This window comes from Notamacropus eugenii, chromosome 3 (genome assembly GCF_028372415.1).
Source record: "Notamacropus eugenii isolate mMacEug1 chromosome 3, mMacEug1.pri_v2, whole genome shotgun sequence".
NCBI classification, from domain to species: domain Eukaryota; kingdom Metazoa; phylum Chordata; class Mammalia; order Diprotodontia; family Macropodidae; genus Notamacropus; species Notamacropus eugenii.
This window is the reverse complement of record NC_092874.1, coordinates 25,328,251-25,340,734: the sequence shown is the minus strand read 5'-3', so window position 1 is coordinate 25,340,734 and position 12,484 is coordinate 25,328,251. Positions and strand designations below refer to the sequence as shown.

At 39.7% G+C, this 12,484-nt stretch overlaps 1 protein-coding gene across 15 annotated transcripts in view; it reads left to right on the top strand.

The window, feature by feature from the left end:
• RBMS3 (RNA binding motif single stranded interacting protein 3) overlaps window positions 1-12,484 on the top strand; it is a 1,420,870-nt gene that overhangs the window by 970,401 nt on the left and 437,985 nt on the right. For all 15 annotated transcript variants that reach the window (XM_072650014.1, XM_072650009.1, XM_072650015.1 and 12 more), the window contains one exon: window positions 3,543-3,634. In XM_072650014.1, coding sequence (XP_072506115.1) covers window positions 3,543-3,634 — 92 coding nt within the window. The remainder of the gene's footprint in view (window positions 1-3,542; window positions 3,635-12,484) is intronic.

The window sequence follows — 12,484 nt, the reverse complement described above, 5'->3', positions numbered from 1 at the left end:
TCAATCAATTATCAATCCATCAGCATGCAGTTATTATGCCTCTACTATGTATGGGAGATAAAAAAGAAAATGAATTGTGTCCTACTCCCATGAAGTTTATCATTTTTGAAGGGTTGAAGAGGAGAACAGAATACATATGTACAGAAAATGTGCAGAATAAATATGGAGGGAAGCAGCACAATCCATGAGGCACTGGTTAAAAGGGGAGCATTCCAGGAATGGGAGATGACCGATACAGATGCGTGGAGGTGGGGAATGTCATGTGAAAAACAGAAGGCAAGAAGGAAACAAGCATTTTTAAGTACTTACTATGGGCCAAGAACCATGCTAAGTGCTTTACAAATATGATCTTGTTTAACTTCAAGACAATCCTGTGAGGCATGTGCCCTTTTATCCCCATTTCAGAGCTGAGGAAGACAATGGTTAAGTGACTTTCCCAGGGATAGAGCTAGTAAATTCTGAGGCCAGATTTGAACTCAAGAAGACTTCAGAACCAGTGCTCTAACCAGTATACCACTTACTTGCCAGTCTGGTTGGACTGTGTCATGAGGAAAGGGGACCCATGAATAATGCGATTGAGATGTTATTTGGGGACCAGATTGAAAACATTAATCCACAGAGAAATACCCCTGAAGTATGGTAGTAACTTTGATCTAAACAGATCAGGAAACTGAGTCACATTGAGGTGGCACACCATTTGCCCAAGCTCACCTAGACAGCATAGCTGGAATAGAATATAATACAATATAATATAATGCAATATAATAAAATAATAGAATTAATATAACTTATATATAATAATAAAATAATAATACAATATAATAAAAGTCAATACTTCAGAAATGAGCTAGGTGGTATCACATAGTTCTTAGAATGGAAGACCTGTATTCAAAATCTTCCAAGCTCTGTAACTTTGGGCAATGAATTTAGCCACTTTAGAACTTGGTTTTCCCATTTATAAAATGAAAGGTTAGACTAGATGATCTCTAGGGTTTCTTGGAGCTTCAGATCTCTGATCTTTATAAAGCCTCCCCCTGGAATTCTTTTTGTTGGTGGTGCGGTTTGATCATTTCAGTTGTATCTCACTTTTTGTGAACCCATTTGGCATTTTCTTGGCAGAGATACTGGAGTAGTTTGTCACTTCCTTCTGCAGATCATTTTACAGATAAGGAAACTGAGGCAAAGAGGGTTGAATGACTTGCCCTGGGTCACATAGCTAGTTATCTGAGGCTAGATTTGAACTCAGATATCCCCAACTCCAGGCATGGCACACTATCCACTATGCCACCTAGTTTTATTTCATTCCTTTCTCACAAATCAATAAGGAATTTTCTGGGATTCCTTTCTGCTCACCTGGTGGACTTCGGAACTTACCAGAAGTAGCATGTGGTGCATTTTCCCCAGAACAGGAGCCCCTATTTGTCCCACCCTGCCCATTCAGGCCAATTTTCCTTTTGTTCTCACCCTTGACCTTACTGAGCGCTTCCCCCAGGAGTAAGAGCCTTGTGAAGATCCATGGCACTCCCAGCATTTCTCAGAGGGCAGTCTGTCTCCTTGAGCTCAAACACAAACTTTGCCACTTTTCCAGAGAGATTTCAGAGAGTATTTTATAGCCCACTGCTGTGTAAGAAGTCCATTTTGAAATAACATACTGGGAGGGAGGGAATAAAAGGGGAAAGAGTCTAAAGGAAGAAAATTAAAAAGTTAATTAAGAGAAACAACTTGGTGATTGAATTCCTTTGTACTTTTCCATGATTATTTTTTTGGGGGGGAGGGGCAGGGAACAGTCGCAACACACAGCTATTGAAATTGCCCTGAGCCTAGATACGCATGTGCCAAATGAGAAGGATGGTACTGAGAAGGAAAGCATTTACTGACAGAAGGCAGGGGTGGATGATGAAGGTTGTGGGCATTTTAAGTTGTGTCTTACCATGCTTCAGGAAGAGAATCCCTGTGGTGTTTTCCTTTTGAAATTTTCTTGACTGTTGAGATTCCCTTCAGGCTAAGCCTTGGCCTTAGACTTGAAATATTATGAGAATGATTATCACAGCAAATACTCATATACAGTCAGATTGACTATTTCTTTGAGGTGTGTGTGTGGGGGGGGCATGTGCACATGGAGAGGCAGAAGGAGAACCTCCGTGCCTCGAATTGCATGCTAGCAGAAAGTGACGGACATGAATCAGGAGGAAAAGAAAGTGATGGTCTAATGATTTCACTTAAGGCGCTCAGCGGGGCAGAGACGCTGTGTCTTACTCCTTCTTGGTCACTGCAAGTACTTGCTTCAGCAGGCCTTCTGTGACATCAGCGTGGCAGTGCTCACAGTACTAAGAATTTTCCTCTCACCGTCATGAGCTCCTGGGCATTGATTTGATTGCCTTAATATATCTCCCTAGCCTGGTTTCCTAGCATGTTCTAGAAGCTGTCATGACTTTGTTGCCTCTAGAATCCAATAACAAACTTAGTCTTGTCATTTAAAGACCTCAACAATGTCTCCAGCCTTGTTTCCCATTCTTCATGTCACATCCAAAGCCAACTGGTCTTCTTGCTTTTCCCTGTGTAAAATATCTCATTCCTAATCTCTATACCTTTGTCCAGGTTGTCCCCCCTGCATGGAATACCCTCCTTCCTCACCCCTGCCTCCTGAAATTGCTAGCACCGTTCAAGGCTTGCCTCAAGGAGCACTCTCCTGAGGTGCTTCTAGGTCTGCCTAGGTGTCAATACTCTCTTTGCTAACCTTGCTATGCATTTGCGTTACATATATTTAGTATTTCCTTGTCTGTGTATAGCAAAGTAGTGTAGGATCGGTAAGAACAAGAATCAGTCAGGAAGACCTCCTCTAACTCATACTGACTACATGACTCTAGAGGTGCTTAACATCTTGGTGCTCATGACAACTTGCTAAGACCTTAAGTTTTAGAGAAGGTGCCACCTGTATTGGTAGAGAGAGTTCCTTACCTATTACCAATAAAATCGCAGACTCTGGGCCTGCCATTGTTATCTTTCCACACATTGTTTTTCCCTGGCAGAACACATACATCCCAATATCAGGAACGATTTCAGTTTGTCTTTGTATTTTCCATGCTTGGCATATAGAAAACATTTAATATTTTTTTTTCCTGAATTGAAGTGAATAAGCTGGTGTTTTTAACAAAGCAGATGTTGTGAGGTCTGAAGGGAGTCTGGCAAGGTCAAGTAATTTTCTGGCTTATTATTGAAATTAAAGTAAATGAGCTAGTTCATTTGGGAACTCAATCTGCTGGAAAACCCCAGGCCAAAGGAAGTAACCTCTGGAAATAAGAGATGGTTTTCTTTCTGTGTGAACCCTCTGAAGTGGCTTTGCTGAAGCAGGTATTTGCAGTGACCAAGAAGGAGTATGGACCGTTGAGGAGAGAACATTCTTGTCCCATACTGGTCCTCCACCAGCCCAGAGATATGCAGAGATGAAAGCTAAGCAGGATGTCATTCGATGTTATCCAAGGAGAATTTGGCTAGAGGCTGCTCCAGAGTACCCACTAACAATGGCTTTTGTGTTTCCACAGGTTATGGCTTTGTAGATTTTGACAGTCCTGCCGCGGCACAGAAAGCGGTAGCATCTCTCAAGGCCAATGGCGTACAGGCACAGATGGCCAAGGTAAGCCAGATGCGTTCGAATCAGTGGCTTGCCTTTTTTGATGACATAGTCATGAGATGACTCCAAGTTGGATTAATGATTTCCTGATGTTACCTCCTTCTGGAGGATGGTGGGAATGGTAATTGTTGGCTTGGAAAGTTGGGCCTACTTGGTTTGTACTTCAGGTTCATCAGCAATTTTGCAAAGCCCGTCCAAGGCCTTGTTCAGTTCTGTTCTGCTTGTTGGGTTGTGTCTCTTTTTTTTTCCGTGTTAAGAACTTCCAACAGCAAATTGCATCTGGCTCCATGAGTAGTGAGTTAGATATCTCAATCTGCCTGGTGGACTTTGGATAACAGCATTCTCCTTTGCATGCTTTGGAAAGCTCATAGCAGTATGTTCAACTGGGTCTGCTCCATGCAGGGAAATGAGCTACCTCTAAACTTGCTGTTTGGGCCTGATTTTGATATTAACTTTGAGTTTGTGGAGAGATTCTTCCTGGGGTTACAAGTGGGGCATCCCCTTCGCATACTTTGAGAGGGCCCCTAGTGATGCTCTTGGGAGCATTGGTCAGTTCTTAATTTAGGAACAAGGGAACTGGACTGTGTTGCCTAAAATTTCCTTTATTTCAGAAAAGAAACTTGCCTCTCTAGGCAGAGAACAATTTAAAACACATACAGGGTTTGTGGAAAATAGCTTTAAAATTCTGATATCTTGTGTATAGATACATGGACGTATTTCATTTGCATTTCTGTCTTTTTGGGTATGAAAGTATAGTTCTTCTTCTAGGATTGAGAACTTTTCAGCTAAAATAAGGAATGAAAAAGGGCTGTGATCTGTGTCTAACACTCATTCCATACTGGAGTTTTGAAGTGTGGCTGTGTGAGTTTTTGTAAAAACACATATGATTAGCCTTGAACTTTTTCCTGACTTTTCACTAAAGATTCTCAGTAGGGAAGGGAGAGAAGTTTCCTGTCATGGAGATATAAATTGCTATTTCCTCTGTCCATTTGGCCAGGATGTGTAAGCAAATGGTTGCTAGTTTCAGCTAGAAGCCAGATGTTCAAATCCAACTGTCCCCCTCCCCTTTTCCCTACTAACCCCATTAACCAGCTCCCAGCAGTCTGGTATAGCTCATGGTTATTGACTTTCAGACACTGATCACCACTCTTTTTTTTTTTCCTTTTTTGTCCAAGTTGTCAGGATGGAAGAGGGAGAGAGTTAGTTGCTGTTCAAGGCATTTTAAATGATTTCAAACTGTTTAGTAATCAATTTTAAACACCTCTTTGACTGTAGTATTAAAGAATGTAGAAGTCTTGTCAGGATTAGGCCAGATGGCATTAGGTCTTCTCAAGAACTCAGTCCCAGAGAGTTAATGAGTTTGACGAACAAGTAGGTGAAAAAAGGCTAAGGGTTAACAAGTGGGGTTTCAGAAGCAACCTTATTAAGCAGATTCATCTCACATCTGAAGATATGTGAGAGGGGGTTTAAACTGTTAAACATTTAATTTAATAAATGAAAAGAAAAAATGGAAGAAAATCTGGCAGTAAAACTAATTTCAAAGGTATGTGAAAGTAGTTATAGAAATGCATAAAAAATACTTATCTGTAGTTTTACTGAACTGTGTTTCTTGATTAAAAGAGAGGGCTCATGGACCTGAATGTGCAGATTTATCGAGAAAGGATTGGATATGAAACAGAAGGCATCAATAAAACTTAAGATTAAAAAAGAAAGAAAACAGAAGAAAACTTTAATTCTTGAACACCTGGGTACTTTGAGTAACACGCTGATGCCAAACACCCAAGCTTAAGGAGGGGTCATATGTCAAAACTGTTGGACATCAAAAGGAGATTATCATTAATCTTTCTTTTTTTGTTAATTTATTTAGTTTTGCTTTTCAGCATTCCCTTCTATAAGTTTTAAATTATCTCCCCCTCCCTAAGATAGCATGCAGTCTGATGTAGGCTCTACATATACATTCCTATTAAATATATTTTCACATTAGTCATGTTGCGTAGGAGAAACCATGAGAAAGAAAGCAAAACAGCAAAGCAGCAAAGAAAATAGTCTGTTTCACTCTGCATGTTGACTTTATAGTCCTTTCTCTGGATGTGGATGGCATCTGCTGTCATGAGTCCTTTGGAATTGTTTTAGGTCCTTGCATTGCTGAGAAGTCTGTCAAAATCAGTCATTGTACACTACGGCTGTTTCCGTATACGCTGTTCTCCTCATTCTGTTCCCTTCCCTCAGCATCAGTTCGTAGAAGTCTTTCTGGGTTTTTTGGAAGTCTGCCTGTTCATCATTTCTTAGTATCATTAATTTTTGAAAAATGAGCCCTGAAACTTCCATCTTCTCCAATTAATCCAATGTCTGGTATCAGTGGTACAGTACAAACTCCTGCTGCCGTGGTATCCCAAGGCTGCCTGTTCAATTCTATTCAATAAGCCCTTAATAAACATCTACTATGTACTAGATGCTGTGCTGAAGAACACATCAAAACCAGTGCTGACTGTAAGAAACTTATATTCTACTAAGTTACACAGGGAGGCAAATGCAAAATATCTATAAGGTAATTTTGCTGAGGGAGATGAGGTGAAGTAGCAACAGTTGGGGAAAACAGAAAAGGCTGAGCAGACAAGGTAGCCTTGGATGAGAAGTCAAAGTCCAAGTACTGATCTAGAGATCCCTTCCCACTCTCCTCTCCTTCCCTGGGTGCCTGTGTTCTACAACAGAGTGCTGTTAAAAATGCAAACCTTTTAAACAGCACATGCAGCGATGAATAATTTCAGGCAACATTTTTGGCCCTCGTTTATACAATACGGCAAATACTCATTGGAGTGTTTAAAAACATTTCATTTCTGGGATTGCTCGCAAGTTATTACCTTGCCTGGTGTGATATATAGAATACATTGGCCATTTCTTTCTTTCTAATCTTGAAGCATGTCAAGGAGGCTGAGACACGCATCTGGCTCTTAGAATGGTTCAGCTGTAAATGACTTTGTAATTCACCAACTAAGAAGAAATATGTTTGTATATGTATGCACATACATATACACACACATATATATATGTACATACATGTATGTGTGTTAGATGGAATATATACATATATAAATATAGAGAGAGCATTTTAAGCATACATAATAAATACATATGAAGGGAACATGCATTTATTAATCACTTTCTACGTATCAGACGCTTAGCTAATATCTCATTTGACCCTTACAAACATCCAGGGAGATAGGTGTTGTTAGTACAGTTGAGGAAACTGAGAAAGACAGAAGTGAGTTGACTCTCTCAGAGTTGCATAACTAGTAAGTAGTTGAACAAGATTTAAACTTGGGTCTTCCTGACTCCAGGCCTAGGGCTCTACCTGGTGTACCATCTTGCTGCCTACACACTCACATACACCCACACTTACGCATGCATACTCATATGTGGCAACATGTAGGTATGTATATGTATATACGTTCATGAGTGTATGTGTATATATCTATGTAATATTTTGTTGCATGACTTTAAAATAAATATATTTCAAAATCATAGCTGATGTGCCCCAGATGTCGTTTGAAGCATCTGAAAAGTCACTGAGGAGAGTCAACATTTTGTGTAACTTTGTGGCTAACAATGAAAGGGATTATAAAATATGAGTAATACCCAAATGAATCCCTGGTTGGTGGTAAGAGGCATCATTAATATTCGTTACCAGAGAATAACAATTTTTTTAAGGTTTTTGCTGCTCTTTAAAGGGCAGGGGGGATTCCACAGATGTGGCTCATTGAAGAGTTTTCCTATGTCTCAGTGCTTTCACATCCAAGTTTGGGACTGGATATTTTTAATCATTATTAATGTACTAATTACCTTGTTGCATAATTGGAAGTAGTCTTTCTTCAATGATTGCTTTGCAGTATCATTGAAAGAACAATGACTTTGGAGTTCAAGCACTAAAGCTTTCTTGCCCTGGAGACACAGTCCAAGGTCTTGGGGAAAAGATCTTGCGCAAATTTGGTCTTTGTTTTCTTCTTTAGAGAATGAAAAGGCGTTGCCTTCCACCTCTACTTCACGTTGGAGGAATGGTTGAGGAGGTGTTCAATAATGCTCAGGCCATTCTCTGTGGATGCTGGCCAATGAGTTTATCAAGGGCATACTATCACGTCAATATCACAGGAGTAGTTATGGCTTAAAAAAAAAAACAAAACACCTACTGGGACAGCTAGATGGTGCAGTGAACAGAACACTGACACTGGAGTCAGGACCTGAGTTCAAATCTGGCCTCAGACACTTGACACTTACTACCTGTGTGACCTTGGGCAAAATCACTTAACCCCAAATGCCTTGCCTCTCCCCTGAAAAATATTCAGTTCAATAAATTAAATTCAATAAAAAAAAGCTTCTACCATGGACAAAGCTCTGTGCTAGGTGCTAGGGATAGAAGGAGCAAAATCAAATAACCTCTGACTTTGTGAGCTTAAAATCTCCTGAAAGGAAGAGGAAAAGAAGGGTATAAGATAGACACATAGACACACATCAGTGGATGCAAAGTAATATGTCAACTTCAGAAGCACTAGGGTAGTTCATAGACAATTGGTCTTAAAACCAGCAAGAACACATACAGACCCATACTGCATGACCTTGGGAAGAGATTGAACTTCTCATTGCTCTGGGCAACACTGTGAGAGACAAGCTGAAGCAAAGGTACTAACCTTCATTGGAAGAGGGATATTTCTCATTTAGGACTTCCTTATTTCAAGGAAATGACAGTTCTAGTTCCCAGCACTATTCCCATTTAAAAGAAAGAGAGCAGTAACAAATCTGGACATTGGAAAGGACTTCGACTAGAAGTTGGCATTTCAGCTCTAATGAGAGCTGACAAGCATGCATTGAGTTCCTACTACATGCTAGGCACTGTGCTAACTGTGAGGGTTACAAAGTAAAACAAAAGATGGTCCTTGCCCTCAGGAGCTCATAGTCTAATGGGGGTGATGACCTGCAAACTGCTATGAAAAAACAAGATATCTATATCTATATCTATATCTATATCTATATCTATATAAAATCAATGCTTACATACATACACACACATATATATGTGTATATATATACACACACACACACATGCATCCATCCATCTATATACGTATATATACACAAATATATGTATGTATTTATATAATAAATTATACATAATCTACCACCAAGGGGAAGGCACTATCCTTTGAGCTGTACCCGGAAGGAAGCTAGCTAGCATTGCTACTGGGTGGAAGTAAGGAGGGAGTATAGTTTGCTGTTGGGAGGTGGGGGTGGTGGGCTCTGGATTTTACAAAGGTCCAGAAAAGATGGAACATTATCTAAGAGGGCTAGCTTGAAGGCTGCTTTGACCAGAACGTGAAATAGGCTATGGATTATGTAGCAGAGTTGGAAAAATTAGGTGAGAGCCAGGTTGTAAAGGGCTTTCAATGCCAGGATGAGGATTTTCTATGCAGCAAGGAACCACTGGTAATTTTTTGAGCTGAATGGTCCTAAAACTCAGATGATCTAGAGTTTCATTAGTGATTAGAGGGCAAAATGGAACTCAAGACCATTTTGCTTATGATGGGGTGAGCATGGGGGAGAAGGTGAAAATCTAAGATGCTAGAAACAAAATGTAACCTTTTAAGTTTAGAAGATGAATGAACTTTGGTGTTAGTGTGTGTTTTCTGTAGGTGTGTTAGGGAAGAAAAACTCAGCTACTCATGTTAAGAATTATTGACTATGTTTAAATATGACTGAAAAATATCTAGGCACCATCTTATGTTATGCTTCAGGTGAATACACTTTGTGGACAAGGTAGAATGAACCTTGGACACCCCTTTCCAGTTTATGATTCTGAATTGGTAAAACATCTGCTACTGGCAAGGAAAGATACTACAGTCCAGTAGACCATATTGTTATAGCATAATCCTATCTATGGAGAAGCTACTATAAAGTTTGACTGAAGACTAATAAAATAGATGCATGATCAAATCCAAATGGCCATGTCTGTAGACTCAGGAGAGAGCATTCTTTCCAGGACTGGGAAGAAAAGGGGGGAGTCTCACTGGGGTACGGGTTAATTAGATCGCCTCCAAAGTCCTTCCCAACTCTGATTCTGTGGGAAACCAGAGCAAATATATAGAACAAATCTGTCCCTAGTAGCAAAAATGGTAGCCAATAAAACTGCATAACAATGTGGCGGAAACTAGGCATAGACTCATGCCTGACACCCTACACAAGAATGAAATCCAAATTGGTACACAATCTAGGTATAAAGATTGATATCATAAACAAACTGGAGGAGCAAGGGATAGTGTATTTATCAGATTTATGGAGAAGGGAAGAATTTTTTACTTAAGAAGAGACAGAAAGCATTGTGAAGTGCAAGAAGGATAATTTTGATTACATTAAACTGAAAAGATTTTGCACAACCAAACCCAATGCAACCAAAATTCAGAGGGATGTAGTATATTGGGAAAAAATTTTTATAGCTAATCTTGGGGATAAAGGCCTCATTTCTAGAATATATAGAGAACTGAGTCAAATATATAATAATGCAAGTCATTCCCCAATTGATAAATGGTCAAAGGATATGAACAGGCAATTTTCAGAGGAAGAATTAAAGATATCTATACTCATATGAAAAAATGCTTGAAATCACTACTGATTAGAGAGATACAAATCAGAACAACTCTGAGGTACTACATCACATCAATTAGATTGGCAAGCATGACAGAACAGGAAAATGATAAATGTTGGAGAGGATGTGGGAGAGTTGGAACACTAATTCATTGTTGGTGGAGCTGTGAGCTCATCTAACCATTCTGGAGAGCGGTTTGGAACTATGACCAAAGCGCTACAAAAATGTGCATACCCTTTGACCCAGCAATATTGCTTCTAAGACTGTATCCCCAAGAGATCACAAAAATGGGAAAGGAGTCCCACATATACAAAAATATTTATAGCAGCACTCTTTGTGGTGGCCAAAAACTGGAACTCAAGGGGATGCCCATCAATTGGGGAATGGCTAAATAAACTATGGTATATGAATGTAATGGAATACTATTGTGCTATAAGAAATGATGAACAAGAAGACTTCAGAGAGGCCTGGAAGGACTTATATGACCTGATGCTGAGTGAAAGGAGCAGAACCAGGAGAACTTTGTGCACAGCAATGACCACAGTGTGTGAGAGTTTTTTCTGGTAGACTTGGATCTTCATAGAAATGCAAGGACATTAAAAAAAAAAAAATTCCCTATGGTCTTCTAAGGCAAAATGCCTTCCACATTCAGAGAAAGAGCTATGGAATTCAATCGCAGAATGTAACAGATCATTGTGTGTGTGTGTGTGTGTGTGTGTGTTATGTTTTGGTTTGTTATATGATTTCTCCCATTTATTTTAATTCTTCTACACAACATGATTATAATGAAAAGTATTCAATAGGAACATATGTGTAGATCCTATATAGAATTGTATAACTTCTTGGGAAAGGAAAGGGGTGTGGTGGGAGGTAGGTAGGGGGGAAAAAATCTAAGTTTTATGGTAGTGATTGTAGAGCATTAAAAAGAAATAAAATAAATATATTAAAAAAAAAGGTAGTCCACATTTTAATGCCTTCTGAATAAGGAGTGCCCAAGACATAGCAGGTAACTGATACCAATTTTTTGACTCAGTTAACATTCAATAAAAACTTCTATGTACGTCTAGCATTGTTAGGCATCGATCATAAAAAAAAAAGGAAAAAAAGCTCTGTCCTGAAGGAACTTATTTTCTGTCAAAAGAATGAATGATAAAGGATATTTGGATAATTTCAGTAAGTCTAGTAAATAAAGAAGCAATGAAAAGTAGGTTTTGATTTCAAGCTATTCACCTTTTTCTTCTACCCAAACTTGGGATGAACTGCCAAAGACATGCTTTGCTGTAATGAGTACATACAGCTGTTGTAAACAGCATATCTCACTTTAATCTTCCAGAAATGGAGGAAAGATTCCTTTCTTAAAGAAAGTAATTAGTGCTCTCTCGCTCTCTCTCTCTCTTTCTCTCTCTCTCTCTCTCTCTCTCTCTCTCTCTCTCTCTCTCTCTCTCTCTCTCTCTCTCCCTCTCCTTCTCCCTCCCTCCCTCCTTCCCTTCCTCTCTCCCTTCCTCCCTCCCTCCCTCCCTCTCCCTCTCTCTCTCTCTCTTTCCCTCCCTCCCTTTCCCTCTCCCTCCCTCCCTCCCTCCCTCCTTCCATTCCTCTCTCCCTTCCTCCCTCCCTCCCTCCCCCCCCCCCCCTCTCTCTCAGGACACATTGTTCACATTTAAACACACGTATGGGTGTGGATAAATAAATGTACTTTTCACTTGCAGACAACACAGAATTTTTCCTTTCCACTTTTTCCCCCTGGACAAAGTATTAACTAGGACAAAGATTTGTATGGATCAGGTAACTGCCTAAAGACTGAATCCTGCACTGTCAAATATTTTAATTGTCTGTCCTGTTGATTTTTAAATGGGACTCACTTCCCCAGATTTAACCTGTTCATTTACATTGAATTATTGCCTTTGGACTGCCTTATGTCTCTCTCTTCCAAAGAGTTGTCACTGAAATATGTCAACTCATCCTATATCAGTGTTCAGCACAAATCCATTGATGCACATCTATGAAGGGCATGCCTGGCACAGTCTGACCCTGGGGAATTTCTGACACAACCCATCACAGAGCATCACCCATCCCATGATTGAAATTTCTGTGATTTGCAGCTAGATCAATATTTATGTATTAGGCTTTTACATCTCTTTAAAATATTTGTGAATATCAGCCTTTTTGGCTGTGTCAACTGGGCTTCTATTTTTTGATGCTAGAGTTGAATGCTGGGATTGAAA